The sequence below is a fragment of the Pelobates fuscus genome, chromosome 4 (assembly GCF_036172605.1).
Source record: "Pelobates fuscus isolate aPelFus1 chromosome 4, aPelFus1.pri, whole genome shotgun sequence".
Lineage (NCBI taxonomy): Eukaryota > Metazoa > Chordata > Amphibia > Anura > Pelobatidae > Pelobates > Pelobates fuscus.
The window spans coordinates 46,142,372-46,158,832 of record NC_086320.1 but is presented as its reverse complement, the minus strand read 5'-3'; the positions used below and the strand labels follow the sequence as shown (position 1 = coordinate 46,158,832).

At 34.3% G+C, this 16,461-nt stretch overlaps 1 protein-coding gene across 1 annotated transcript in view; it reads right to left on the bottom strand.

Annotated features, from left to right (window-relative positions):
• CSMD3 (CUB and Sushi multiple domains 3) overlaps positions 1–16,461 on the bottom strand; it is a 1,213,223-nt gene that overhangs the window by 103,606 nt on the left and 1,093,156 nt on the right. The window contains exons 52-55 of the mRNA XM_063451130.1: positions 15,959–16,144; positions 12,248–12,442; positions 7,241–7,414; positions 6,380–6,553 (exon numbers count right to left, since the gene is read on the bottom strand). Coding sequence (XP_063307200.1) covers positions 6,380–6,553; positions 7,241–7,414; positions 12,248–12,442; positions 15,959–16,144 — 729 coding nt within the window. The remainder of the gene's footprint in view (positions 1–6,379; positions 6,554–7,240; positions 7,415–12,247; positions 12,443–15,958; positions 16,145–16,461) is intronic.

Genomic DNA, 16,461 nt, shown 5'->3' with positions numbered 1-16,461 from the left:
GCCAACGGTTTAGGCACTAAGGGCTGAGTGTTGAGTTATTTTGAGGGGACAGCAAATTTACACTGTTATACAGTCTGTACACTTACTACTTTACATTGAAGCAGAGTGTAATTTCAGTGTTGTCACATGAAAAGATATAATAAATTATTTACAAAAATGTGAGAGGTGTACTCACTTTTGTGAGATACTGTACATATAACTATATATATATATATATATATATATATATATATATATATATATATATATAAAATTGACATTCCAGATATACATTTTGCCTTGTTTTGTTCATCTTATCTGCTTATAATATAATATAGAAATATAGAACATAAAAAAAAAACAGTGTGCTCGGTAGAAAATGTGAATCTTATTTCTCAGTACACAGTACGTTATCTTATTATAGCAATGCCTAGAAATCATGACAATTGCATTAAAATGCTTAATGACTATTTTGACTGTTTAGATCTATTTCCTTTGTATTGAAAGATAGTTTGAGTTTAATAATTAGAGTTGCGCTTCAGTTTTGAATTAAAGATTTTTTTTTAATCATAATACTCTAATTTCTTTCATTTTTAAATATCTCAGTGTCGCAGATGTATGTTGCATAATTTCCATTCTGTTCTACAGAGCGCTGCATCGTCTGTGTGGTTTTCTATAATTGGATGTTGAAAAACACTGTGTTCACCTTTTCTGCTGTTAGTGATGACCCAGGAGCAATTATTTTCTATCTCTATTCTTAATGCTTTTCAACAGATTTAGAAAGCCTTGGTTGACAGCGATTCATTCTTGCTTAAAGATTATCGATAAAGAAGCTTGTCATTCCCTATGGTCTAATACCCTTTTCTATCCTTAGTTTAGCATGACAACTAATAGAACCCTATCTGATTCAATCTGATTACAAAGGATTTAGAACATACATTCTGAAGAAACTTTTAAATTAATGAATATGTTCACACATTTCCATAATTTGTCTATTGGTCTAAAAGTGTAAATGCAAGCAATTAATCAGCTTGCATAGAATAACCATACACACAATTGCCATTGGTTATATGCAATTTAGTATTCTAGCTGATATCTCTAAGCCATCTGAGACATTACACAAAAATACGGGAATCTTTGAACATTAATTGGACAGAAATATAACACGTCAACAACAGAACAATTTTAATGCTTTCAAGTTCCCGTAACAGGTTGATTGCGATTTAGAAGCTCAGATATCTGTGATTGAAGTATCCCTTTTTAGCATTTCATAAAGGTATAATGGTTACAAAATTCTGATCAAACCGAGTTGGAATTCCATGGATATTCCAACACAATCCAAAGATATCACAAGACAAAGTATTCTTGCGCTTGCAAATGGAGCGCCTGGAGCTAAAGTGGACAGCAGCATGAAGATGTCCCCGCTTGAGGTAACCAAACCTATGTCCTCGGCATTTGGCGGCCACCAGACCCACACCGGATCTGTCTCTTTTGGAGATCTTCGAGAAACTGACAGATCCACTTTAATATAATTACTGGTTGTTTCATTTAAATGTAGGCCATCATAAAAAAATATATATATATATTGTTTAATAATCTTTTATTATTTAAGTAATAAAGAACATGACTACTGTTTCTACTAATGTTACTCTATGTATCAATATAATTTGCATTACGTATTAAATAGTATTTTTTGTTTGTAAGTATGTTTTAAAAAAATGTTCTAAATCAACGAAACATGTTATTGTAGTTATTTGTTGATGAAACATATTTAAATAGATAAAGAGACAAAGAGAAGGACTGGCAATAAACACACAAGCAGACGCAAAGTACAAAGTAGAAAGAAAAAGATTCCCGCTTGCTAACTTGAATACTTTTTTTTTTTTTTTAAATGACCAATGGTCTATCCATACAGTAAACATGTCAGCTAACTTTTAAAGAGAGACAGTTGAGAAATATCATTTCAGGTCAGCCACAAACCTGTCAAAACATGGTCTTAAAAGTTCTCAATTTTTATTTCTCTAAAAAGTAGTGCTCCAAATTGTCAGATACTGCAATAAGGATGCTGCCACTTTGCATCAAGAGTATTGATAGCAGAAAAATAAAATACTTAACTTTGATTGCTTTTGCATTCTATACAAATGTGGCAGCAAAAGGATGAGGCTCCTTCTGTTCTCATTTCAAATAAATGGGTATCTTATGGATTACTTATAAACAAAGGTAAACCTGACAAGTTGTCTGACCTAGTGTCTCACATCATGTGTCCTGAATGGGCCTGCAACTACTTTCTCAATCTGTCTTTCATTCAGTGGATGGTGTGATGGTTAGCTAATAAATATGGGGCCCACTAACGAAAAATCGGACAAAACAGATACTAAGTTTTGTTTCTACTACCTGCTCACATGATATGCAGCTATATCACCTGATAAAAACAATGGATTGAGGGTACCTAGTGTACCCAAGAATGCAAGCAGGTTCTGTCTAGAGACAAAACTAGTAAAGGTTGCGACCTCACAAGTTTAAACCAAGTGGTGGAATGCAATTCTAAGACTGATCCATGCACCGAAGATAAAGAACATTAGTTGCAAAAAAATTGTATGTATTGAGGACACATGGAATTTTATGCAGAAGAATTGTTAATGTGGTGCCCCCTACTGATGCCAAAAGTTTTGCATAAAAATATGAACAAGCATAGCGCTATACATACCAGTCCATGTGATAGACATGATGTGTTATTAAAAAAATTAATTAAGGACTTGTCATACGCAAAGGACCATACCAGGCATTTGGCAAGTTATATCTTCATTAACACTCTGTTAGAAGGCTGCACACAATTGGGGTGACAGCTCTAACCATTATGTTTATAGATAAGACTGAAATTATCTGGTAAGGTGTGGAACAGCACCAGGAATATCTAGAAGCAAATGTATGAGATAGGGATAAGGCAATTCCAAGTTTGTAAATGAAAGCCAAAAATCCCAGTCCATTCCCACTAGGATGTTAGTGGGAAAGAGCAAAGTCTAATAGACTAGTAGCCAAACCATAAAATACTAACATTTATTAATATCAAGAAAATGAGCTACTAGATGCACAGAGGGTCACTTGTTGCCAGAGACATAAGTCCATCTGAGAACCGGATAAGTGCAGATACAGAGGTAGTAAAAGGGGATAGCTAAGTCCTACCATACAGGCCAAAATAGGGAGCAGAAGAACAAAAGCTCCAAAGGTTAACAGAAAAAAGTGGGATCCTAAAATAGGAAGCCAACTCTGTGAAAAACCCTCTAAGGAGAGCTCGAGAGAATAGATACTTATATGGAGAAAAATCTCCCCCCTTGTAGTACACCTACGAAGGTAATGGAGATAAAAGGGATAAGGGCACTGCAAGCCTAATCCCTTTTGGGGAAAGGACACCACTCTGTCCCATCCTCCCATCTTTTTATAAATATCTTCTCAATTCCAAGTTTGGTCCATGAGCCAAAAGTTCATTAATGTAATTACAAAGAAACTGAGAAAATAGGAAGGAAATACAAAAGCAGCAAAAAAACAAACAAAAAAAAACCCCTAAACTAAACTAAAAATAATACTTCTGTTTGACATAAAAGAAAATTTTAATTAGGTGAATTGCCAAAGCTCTGCCCCGTATGGAGGTCATGCATCACAGTGCCAATGATTTATAAGTGAAATTTGAGCAAACAAAGCTAACAAAGCTTGGGACAATGGAGCAGAGGAAACAGAGGTGCCAGAGTGGGCATGAACCCTGAATATGTTAAGCAAGTACAGACAGAAATTGAAAACATTAAGGTAATTTCAAAGGCAATAAAGAATAGCATTCTAAATGTAGAAAGTGGTGTTGTCATAATTAATTTAAACAATAATGAGTAATTACCCATTTCAAGCCAAGAAAAATGCAAGAGAGGAGTAAGAGAGAATTAAAAAAAAGGAAATTTGAAGTAGCAAGTAATAGGGAAAGAGAAAGGAGGTAAGAGGAGGAGTGGGTAGAAGATAAAGAATGGGAAAAATAAGAAAAGGTGGGTATGGGGTCAGTAAAGAGGAAAAAGAGGGAACCAGGGCCTCTCCTCCTTAAATGTGACTCAATCCAGGGTGTCCAAATCTTATAAAATTGACAGGGTTGACAGACACTGTATGGAGAATTTTCAGTTTTCAGTGATGAATAGTCTAGTGGCTGTGCATGTGCGGAATATCAGTTTATTTAATCTTACACTGCAGAGAGGAGGAAGCATTTCCCAAGTAAGTGGATTAATCTCATAAGAACAGGCATTAGGTTGCTAGGATAGGATCTGCCAAGAATGGAGTACATAGATGTTGTGGCAGGCCTATGCAATGTATGATCATATACTGTAACTAAACCCCCATTATTTTTGCCTAGGTGAGGTGTTTTTTTGTTTTTTTAAAACTATTATATTTTCTGAGACTTAAAATTGCTATTTAGTGAATTAATGAGTGTACTGGATCTTGTATGCTTTATATATACACAGTCATGGGGAAAATAAAGTACACCACCCTCTTTGAATTCTATGGTCTTACATATCAGGATATAATAACTATCATCCTGTCCTTAGCAGGTCTTAAAATGAGTTAAATACAACCTCATATGAACAACAACAAATTACATTTTACACCATGCCATGATTTAGTTAAAGGGCCACTATGGTCACCCAGACCACTTCATCTCATTGAAGTGGCCTGGATACAGTGTCACAGTCCCACTTAGTCCTGCAATGTGACTCATTGCAGCCACTAGAGGCACTTCATGCTTGCTAACTGACTTTAGGTCTCCTAAGTGACACTAGATGTCCACACACTGCAGGAGGACATCCAGCATCAGTAAAATCCCCAAACGAAAGAATTAAAGCAATGCTTTCTTATAGGAGGTGCCTAATGTATTCATGGCTCTCGCTGTGCATGCGCATTAACCCACCCATCTTATGTCGGAGAAGATGGAGCGCCGACCCAGTGCTTAGGGACATCAGTGCTAGAATTGGGTAAATGAACAAAGGGACCATGGGAGTAGTGGACCAGAGGGCTAACTTGAATTTAAGCCAGCACTCCAAGGATTCCATTAAAAAAAGATTAGGTGATTGGTCAAATTCCCGAACTCCAAGCTGAAATGTATCTGAATCGCAAACCAAATGAGCAGCGCAATGCCGAACATGTTCATTTTGATTTGTGATTCTGAAATCCAAAAAAAATAGATGGAAAATGGGAAAAAATATTACTGATCGCTTGGGGCAGCCACTAAATGTTGATTTTTTTTCACAGATCATGACAATAGTGATCAATAGAGGGAAAACAGTAAAAACAAAATCTACATTTCTGCATTTATATATTATATATTTGTTTACTTTTCTTAATTTGTTCTGTGAACCAAATGGAGGAAAAACGCTTCTACCAGTGTCCTGCAAAATATATACATAACTTTATATCGTGAACAGTATACTGATATAATGATTTGCCAATTTCCCAGACCTCCTGATTTATCTGAATCGTTCCAGAATTGAACCGACATAAGGGAGCCGGGTGTCTCGAAATGTTTTTTATTTTGAGAAAAAATAGTTTGATAGTGTTGAATTGTGTCACCGTGCACATGTTTAATATATATACTACTGACTGATTCCTCAGTTCAGCATTATACACAATAGCACATTCATATATATATATAATACATATGTATATACACACATTATTGAACAAAGCCATGGCAGTTTAACCCCTTAAGGACACATGACATGTCATGATTCCCTTTTATTCCAGAAGTTTGGTCCTTAAGGGGTTAAGCCATGTTTCATTAACATATATTTATAGGTTCACTTTTAGAAAGAGTATTTTGGAATCTTGTTACAATAACATAAATTGTAAACCTGCTTATATTCATTTAATATTTCATTTTTATGCATGTATTGCTATACAGCACTGACAATGTGAGACTCAGCTGAACCTCTCTTTATTATCCAATGCAGAACACACAGCACTTGGGAGATTTTGGCTGACAGTGATCAGTGTCAATGCAGATTTATTGGGTGAATGGCCTTCTCAGGATCTGTCCTCATGAATACTTTCATGAGACAGCTCTCATATTATAGCACAGCAGCAGAATATCTCACGAGGAGACCAAATAAAATGAAAAACTGATTATCTCACCATCTGACAATTCTATACCCTGGTAAATCTTTAGAATCTTAGTTCATGTTATATTAATTCATGTAGTACTGGAACTCTGCTTTTGTAAGCTCTGTAGTTTTTTTTTGACATTGAAAAACCCACAAGTAAAAAAAATAAAAAGCAATGCTTTACATTAATATAACTGAATCCAGAGGGCCTTGAATTAAGTCACATCATAAACCACACAAACATAACACGGAGACACAAGCTGTTTACTTACGCACACATGAAGGCAGCTGACCAGACCAGTGATGATCCTGTTGACATATTCGCACGGAAGACCCAATCAAACGAAAACCAGGGTTGCACTGATACACAACTGTGTCTCTATAACCATAATTCTCTCCAATCACTTGGCCATTAACGATTAAATCTGGTGTTCCACAATGACCAGCTGTTGCGAGATAAGATCAAAATGTATACATTATTTTCTTACTGACAAAGTTGCTTGTTTATTTAATACGGTATCGAATTGTTGACTTAATTATGCATTAACAAGAATCAAAACTTAATAACTTTAAATCATCATTAGATATCAGATAACCATTATTTAATATCTGAAAAGTGCTTTGTAACACATATGATTTCATACCAATTATTGCCTCTTTTTAACTGTCTGTATGGAAACAGCTTACTGATTTTTAATGTGATATTCTTACATGGTTTCTTTTTCCTTTTTGAGCTAGCAATAACTATATATATATATATATATATATATATATATATACACACACACGTGTGTGTGTGTGTGTGTGTGTGTATATATATATATATATATATATATATATATATATATATATATTAACTATTAACTATTGAGCCAAATCTACTTTTTACTGTGATTGATCCAGTTTAGAATGTTATCCCACAAAACCTCTTTATGAGTAAGCATGTCTGCATAACAGTATACCCCATTAATCTCTTTACTAGCTATTTTTATAACTGTAACTGTATCCTACATCCTACATACATGAGATGCAACTCACATCCACATTCCCTGCCAAATCTGCACACAATATTTAAGGTAAAATTATAAATAGACACGTGTGTACAAATTATATATAGGATGGCATGTTTTTACCAAGGCATCTGGTTTCTGATCCACTCCAAAGACCAGATGACAGGCACTCTCTTACAGTAGAGCCCACTAGCATATATCCAGTATCACATGTAAATATTGCCGTTGATGCAAATGTTGTTTGACTTCCAATTTTATTCCCATTTGGTGGTACAGGAAGCTCTCCACATGAAGTGACTGAAAAAAATATGAACATCCATTCACTATATAATAATAATAATAATAATAATAATAATAATAATAATAATATAGTATTAAATTGAGTGTTTAGCTAACAAACTCCAGAGTAAAATTATTACAAAAAGTCAGTAATCCTCCCCAGATTTAATGCTATACAATCTCTAAAATGTACTAATCTAAACATCAGCTTTCTCTCACTACCCCTTACAGACACATGGTGGAAATGTACTGTCATGCCGGCTTTTTACTGAAGCTGTGTTCTTGAGGGGTTATCAGCCGTTGCTCAGTATGCATCTCATTGGAGGCCTAGAGGCCACTCAAATTGTCACAACTTTTCACAGATAATTAGTGGCATTAATATGCAGTTCCAATGACTGACCACTACTATTCCCACTGTACATTATGTTTTAGTTACCATTTTCTCTCCACACTTTAAATTTGTTGGCGATATTCAAAACTTAGTGTGTTATTTTATCTCTATGTGTGAATTTGAATCTTGTAACATGATTTGTCCTATATATTTAGCATTGATAAACCTCTTTCCACTGTAGATTTACAATAATGATATGTCTAAAAAGAGGAAATGGAATGAAACATGAGTACAATATAGACAAATTATACATAAAGAAACTTTAAAGTGTAAATATTATTTAAATTAGATTAAAATGTATAAATATATTATTTCATTTTTCAAAATCTAAGTTATTTGTAAGTAGACAAAGTAGTTAAATTCTAGTTTATAAATTATTGTTATTTATAAGGTATACAATCTACATTTGTGCTGTGATTTACTTTACGGTAAACTTTAAAAGACACTTCAGACTGTTAAAGTACTACAGATTGCTGAAGGTATTTATGTGTAAAGAATGTGTCCTATTTTTATTATTTTACAAAAAAGTGCAAATTTAACTAGGCATGTTACCTCAACATTTTCTGGTTGTTTAGCTCAACATTTTCTGGTTCTTTAGCTCAGTGAATCTAAACTCAAGAGACAGGCAATTGCCCAGAGCACATGCCTTGCTAAGACTTCTCATTGAGCTGCATTGGGAAATCTGTAATTGGACAGCCACAGAAAGTCTGGTCTAGAAAGAATTGGTGGATTTGCAAAGGCTGCAGAAAAAAACTCTGCAGCTTATTCAAGATGTTTTTAGATATACATCCAATGAAACAAAAACACATAATTGAATGCATGCATCTTTTCATTGGGAGTATATCTACCAAATGGTGATATTTATTTATCTAGTTAGTTATTTAGTGTTTGGACAGTGGATTGTTCCTATGAACCCCGTATGGGCAATCGGGCACCAGCAAGAACTTCAATCCAGGGTTGGGGTTGTAAATCTTATACAGAGGCTATGGGTTATGGAGTATTTCTGTGTCAAATTATTTTTGAAGAGCTTATGAAAATCAGGACTCTCCCAGAAACCAAAGCCTAGACCTAAACCCAATTCTCTGATAGCTCAGCAGTGTCATTTTACATTATTTATCCAACTTGATCCAAGTTTGGACTGTTATGATAGATTGTCAACTATTGTCTACATTTGCTACTTTCTTTTCCCAGTTCCTGAACACCCACTCATTCATATGTGTAAAATGCCATTCAAAACTTCTAAAACAAAATTCATTCTAAATGTCTGACACTTTTTTTTTAGATCTTATTCATATTATATTGATTCATATATAAATATTTGATGTGAATTGAACACCCTATTTCTCCTTAAAAAAAAGAAAAGATATATATATATATTAAGTTTGGTTGCACTTAATTTGAAAGTGGTAAATATTGGTTTAACAGACACATAGCTCAAATACTAGGTTTTGTTTTGGTTCAAAACGTGGAGAATTGCCTCTGTCCTTAAGGGGTTAAGATCCTGCTTTAAGATTCTCAAAGATACCTGCTATTTAAAATCCATGCACGACATATAAAATGCATATATAATACACCATAACATGTCATTTGATTACTAGTCATCTTGTGAAATTATAGAGTAGCAGACATTTTTTTTTCATTTTGTAGAAAAAATAAATTAGAATGAATGAATTGGAGCAAAGTCTCCAACCTTTTAATTTATGCACAAGTAATGACTAATAGATAGTGATTGGTGGTTTTACACCTGTTGGTTAATGAACCATGTTAATTGAACCTTAAAACTATATGAAAGGGGTGATGAATAGCCTTCTCTTTGTCTTTAGCTATGCTAAATTAATTATAGCTTTGATGTTTATTCAGTTACAAGAATATTAGCCAATTATGGTTTATTCATTAAACTTCAACAATTTATTCCGCTAATTGAGCCCAACTTTCCATCATACAGTAATTGTTACTAATCACTGTTTGTGATATACTTACGCCTAATAAATGCATCATTAGTTATGCATAGCCCCTATGATGCTGTTTTCAAAAGTATATCTGCTTGCTTATTGAAATGATTTATTAAAATTAGACTGTGATTGATAGGACAACCATTGATGTTACCACAGCATATGCACATTGATTTGCATATACTTTACCACAATTAACAAGTTATGTCTTGAAGTTTCTAACTCATTTTTCAATAATTTGACACATGAATATACAATGGAAGCTTCTTTAAATTATGGGTTACTATTTCTAGAGATACCTTACCTCCCTAATACCAAGTTTAATAAGAATAGTATTCAAAGGTTTTCAACTATTACAACTATAACTACTAAAGGCTTGTTAAAAACCCACCTTCATAAACTTAATATGTTATATAATTCATTCTGCCACTTTGTACAAGAATTAATTACTTGACCCACCATTGTGACACATTAAAAGAGCTAAGCTGGCTATCGCTGCAATCCCGACGCACTCTTCATCTTTCCAGCAGTACTTGGGGGCTCCAGGTAAGAAGTCAAACAGTTCTAAAAAGGTTTTTTCTACTTACAATTTGGGTATGCAAGGGCACTATTGAAACTATATAAACTACAGTGCACTGTACTAGTTTTGGTGCTTGGAGTATTCTGTTAAACTTAAATTGCAACAATACAGCTATTATATGTCTGTAATGAATAAACAGGGCATGTTGATCTTAAGCCCGAAACCAGCATTACATACAAAACATCTAATGAATAAGAACAAGCAAGTATCTCCAGAGACTAAAACATTTTAAGGCATGTACTCTAGGTGTTTTTTAGAAGAAATGTCTAGAACAAATGAAGACAGAGTGAGGTGAAGATAGTATAAGCATAATGGATCTATTTGCTGATATAACCAATAGTTTTCACAAGACTGGAAATATGTACTTTTTAATCTTTCAGTCATTCCTGTAGACTTCTGGTCAAGTAAAGTTCCTTCCCTTCCTCTAGATTGATCTAGTATCAAGCTATATGTTCTATCTTTTTGGTAAGTCTGCCTGGTATGGCAGAAAGGACCATGAGTTGGTCTTCTTGCCAGTTAGCAAACTCTTCTGGGATTCATTTTCCTGACCTTCAGAGCAGAGGTCTAGGATGTCCAGGATGTCCAAATTAGATTTATTGGGTTTCATTGTGTAGTCAAGGTCTAAGTGTTCAAATATAAAATGTGGTGATTAAAAGGAAATACAAACTGATTTAATCAATTAGATTGGATTAATTTCTTGAAGTATCACTTGACACTAGAAGAGTGCCCACCAAATATTTGAACGATTAATGCTATTATTAACAGAAATTGCATGTGTTTCTGATCTTTCTAGGATACTATTATGCATTGTGAGAAGTGAAACACTAAATGTGTGTGTCTACTCAAAAAGAAAACTCCCAACTCATTTAGGGGGTAGTAGATGTCAAAGTGCTAAATGTTTCAAGATATTCAATTTGTTTCCATTGTGTTAGTTCCTTTTTCCTAGGTTTGCAACTGTCCTTCATAGGTTAAAGTATAAGTTAGACTCCCACATCTAAGGGGCTTTATATTGTAGTTCAATTGTTCATATTCTCTATGGTCTATTAACTGACCCCCCTAACAACCTAAAAAAGTGCCAGGAATAACAATCACATTCTTTGTGGTTTGCTTTGGGTTTAATGATGTGGATTATAGATTTCTCCTCTACCTTTATATTTTTATTTATTCATTCTTTATTAAGAAAAAATGCAATAGCTAATTTGAATTACCTTTACTCTTTTTACATTTGTACAATACAATTACATTCAAATTAAATATAAACAGCTTTCAGAGCATAATTCATACCTTGTTATATTGCAAATGATTTAATACTATATTACAATATAGAATGTTGTTTATGAAAACAAAGAAACATATATACTTGAAGATGATGTGATGCACCTAAGATCTTGCTTAACCCCTTAAGGACCAAACTTCTGGAATAAAATGGAATCATGACATGTCACACATGTCATGTGTCCTTAAGGGGTTAAATTAGTCATTTTACTTTTCAAATGAAAGGCAAATGAATGAATGCAATTTGATACAGCTGTTTTCATTCTTTATTTCAATGATCAAATCCTGGGTACTAAAGTAGTAAAACAAGCATTCAGACTTCACCAACTGGATGTTCATTTATCTTCCCTTTCAGTCGAACGTGATAAGGTAAAAGCATGAAAATGCACTTTATTTAACAGAAAAAAGGCATTTCTAATATGTGCAGTGCTTTGACTTTACTTTGTCTGTGGTGAAAATAATGAGTTTTGCAGATCTATGACTCTTATTCCAAGACAAAGCTAATAATCAATATGTTAATTCTAACTACAAGGACATGATAAAGGTCACAAAGGTTTTTCATTGAAATTAACCTGTCCATACAATGATTTATCTGTCCATCCATCTTTTTCAAATCCAAACGTAATTGTAAATTAAAGTTCCATAATACATACTTTGGCAGTGTGGTCTTTCATTCCTCCAGCTCCATGTCCCATTAGCAAGGCATTGAATAGACGCTGGGCCTAGTCGGAAATAGCCTGGATCGCAACTAAAAACAACTTTTGTTTTGTACTCATAATGGGAACCATTTACAATACGCCACCTTCCATGTTCCAAAGTGAATGAATTGATACTTGCACATGTAACAACTGCAAAATAGACAAAAATTTATTAATTTCTTGTTAGCCCAATTCAAACAAATATTACATATAAGATATGCTTAAAAAATTGCATGAAATGATAAATACTTAGTAATAAACTAGTAATACACTAGTAGACACTGTCGACCAAAGGTTGTACTGGTTGTACTGACTTTGCTGATGACTTCCATAATGTCATGCTAAAAGACAACTCTCCTGGTGAGACAAGTGGTTGAAATAATCTATAAAACTCTGGAAGGAACCACACAACCATCTATACACTGGGAGCAATTATTTGATTCTCTCCCCATTAACCCTGTGGGATTTCTATGTGCTAGGGTAGTGGTGGGCAATCGGCGGCCCGTCAGATGGTTGGACTACATCTCCCATAATGCTTTTAGGACCATAATGCTAGCAAAGGATCAAGGGAGATGTGGTCCAAAACATCTAGAGATTGCCCACCCCAGTGCTAGGGAGTTTCATGCTCAATAATATCCTTTACTCTCTCACCCCATATATTACAGAGTGTGGTCTGGCACATTACATTGAGTGAGCTGCAACATGCAATCAATGTGAAATTAATGAAGCAACACCATTGGGACAGCCAATAGACAACTCATTCTGATTGTAGATGCATGTCTATGTTGACTATTAGTTTTCTCACAATTTACTCTAGGATTAAAGAGTTTCTTTTACATATGACTATAGGTGGGATATAAGTACATTTTAGTCAGTGACTACTCTGGATATGTTATTTTACACTTATTTTAATTACACTTACAGTGACAATATAGTCTCCAGAACAACTACAGTTTAATGTAGTTTTTCTGGTAAGCATAGGTAAGCCCCTGCAGCCTTTTTGCTGTAAACACTGCTTTTTATTGATATTGCTCCCTGTTATACCTCCAGCATACACTCCCCAGATGGCCACTGGAGGTGCATCCTGGGGCAGAGCTTCACAGTGTGCAGCACTGTGGTCAGCATCTCCATGATCTGCATGGAAACACTAAACTTTCCCCCATAGAGATACATCTCTATAAGGAGATGCTGATTTGCCAAGCCAGCGTTTAGCCCTGCCCCACCCTTCCTTGATGATCTCAGCCAATCCAATGCTTTCCAGTTGTGATGATGTCAGCCAAGGAGATGGATCGGGACATGGCCAGACTGTAAATAAGGTAAATGTTATTACCTCTTGAGGGGTGTAATGAGGGGCATGCCACCTAAATGGTGGTTTTAACATTATAGGGTCAGGTGTACATGTTTGTGTTCCTAACCCTGTAGTGTTCCTTTAAATATTAGGGCAAACCTATGACAATATTTTCCACAAGGAATGGTCGATTGTAAGAATTGTTATGACGGGGACCTTTCCATATGTGAATAGATATTAGGTACACATTTTAATAGGATCAGAAGACCCCTAGTGGATTTTCTTTTACTGTATTTTCTTTTACTTCAATGCTCTTCAGATAGGATATGATTATATCATGTTCAACTGAAAGGGAAGATAAATGATACTACTTTAATACAAAGGATTCTCGCGTGCGCTCTCTTCCTATGTAATAGCTTGCCTACCGCCATCAGGCTCTCCCCTAGTCTTCAATCATTTAAAACCGATCTCTTTAGGAAAGCCTTTGGCCTCCCAGAGTAACATCTACCTCACATACCTGTCTCTTGCTCTCTCCTAAAGGGAAGCACTCTACTCTCTCCTCCAGCTCTGCTTCACTCTCACCTTATTTGATTACTATCTCTTGTCCTATTGTGTTTTATACCCCACCTCCTATAGACTGTAAGCTTGTTTGAGTTGGGTCCTCTTCAACCTACTGTTCCTGTGAGTTTTCTTGTAATTGTCATAATATTGTAAAGCGCTACGGAATCTGTTGGTGCTATTTAAATCGCAATAATAATAATAATTATTATTATTATAATAATAATCTGGTCCAAATTGGTTAATAAAGATCATAATAAACAAAAATTGCATTATAAATAATAAATAAAACTGGGACTTTCTTCTTATTATTATTTTTTTACTGTAACAGTCTTATTTCACTTCTTTGTTCGGTTTATTAATTATCCCATTTGCAACTAACTATTTTCAAGGCAAGAACCGTAAGCATGTGTTTATATAAGTGCATTTATTTTCCTATTTTCAGTTTTTAGAAAGATTTTACTGCTGTATTACATTTTTGACTGTAATTGCAATTTCAGCTCTGGTGATTATATGGTATTTTTAGATCTTTGGTTTATTTTTTGCTCTTGCTGTTGACTACTGCATTTCCCATTACTTTCAATTAGATGAAAACTGGACATAATTATACTTTGCTATGTGTGTCCTGCTTTCACGCTTGGAAAATAAATATCAAAATCATCCGCACTTCATGTTTAGTGGAATAAAAATATACATAAATGACCATGGATTTTAAATGAGGCAAACAGTGCACAACTTAGCTAGAAGGCAGGCATTTAGCCCACATATGTGTATTGTTCTTTAATAGTATACATAGCTGATGTTTTTATTGACACACAAACGATATGTAAGATATGACCTAATGATATGAGCTACTACTCTTTTAGACTAAAACCGATATTCTACCAGGTTCTCTCAAGCAAGGATATTTTGATTCCTTTATGGATCAAGGTACACATGGCATATCTTGTCTCTTCTGTCCAATCACCGTTGATATATTTTTAATTAAAATGGAAATGATACCCAGAACCGAAAAATTATAATTCTTTAAAAGTGTGAGCAGTGTTGATGTATTAAGGATTTAGTTGGAATGAATTGAATGGTGTTTTCTTTCTTGCTTTGTTTGTTTTTTGTTGTTTTTGCTTTAAGATAAAAAAAAAAGAATGATTGTAATATGAGGGAAAATGTAAGAATTTTAAATGTAAGATTGAAATATTTTTTGTCATCGATTAATATGCTATATGACCTTTGTATAGCTTCTGAGCTGTATCCCCTATAGTATCGTAAAAAAGAAAAATAGTTCTAAAAAAAAACATGATATCTTATTGTTATACTATGCATCAGTTGCATCAAAGGTCAACAGATAATATCTTGGCTTATTTTGGTATTGAAACATAAAAAAGAAAAATCGGATTTGTGCTTTGTCAACTGCAGAAATGTTTATTTATTTATTTGTTTTCTTTCATTCATTTTGTTTTGTATTTGTATATTTAGTGAAATTTTTTTTTTTAAAGAACATATAAAATATATACTGGGACTTGTAGGTCCCATAAATGTTGCTGGTCTTGTAAAGCAGATTTTTTTTTTTATGTTCTAGTATATATATACTGACCAATGCCCTAAACCAGGGATCCCCAGATGTTGTAAAACTAAAACTCCCATGATCCTTTGCATGCCTTTAGAATACCTCTAGTGTGATAAAGCATCATGGATGTTGTAGTTTTAAAGCATCTTGGGATCTACCATTTTGGCACCCCTGCCATAAACAATGTCAATATACTAGACAAATGTGTTTTATGCCATTCTGTAGAATACCACAGATATCTTCATAATTTCCTTACCAACACAACGAGGCGTCTTATTATGATTGCTCCATGTGCCATCTGGCTGACATACAGCTGTGGTGAGTTCTTTAGATGATAACTTGAATCCATCGTTGCAAAAGTAAGTTACGCTTGTTCCCACTAAGTAATCTGTGGCTAAAATTCCTCCATTTAAAGGTGCTTTGGGGATTCCACATGAAATTGCTGAAATGTAAACAAATATGGCGTTAGTATTGTGCATGCATCGAGTATGCAAAAAAAAAAAAAAAAAAGAAAGCAAAAAGAAAATATGTCCATTTAGCAAAGAATGGAGGAATGGTGTGAAGGTGTGGGTTACTGATTTTTTCCGTTTCTTTTTAAAGCTAACATTGTGTGAGTATTGACAGATCTTTTTAAGCTACTGACATTTACATCATTTAAACTATCTTCCTTCATGGCAAACATTAGACATTGCTGCCACTGCAGATTTCAAAATGAAACATAACCGAAAATAGCTTCATAGAAATAGCTACTCTGCTGTA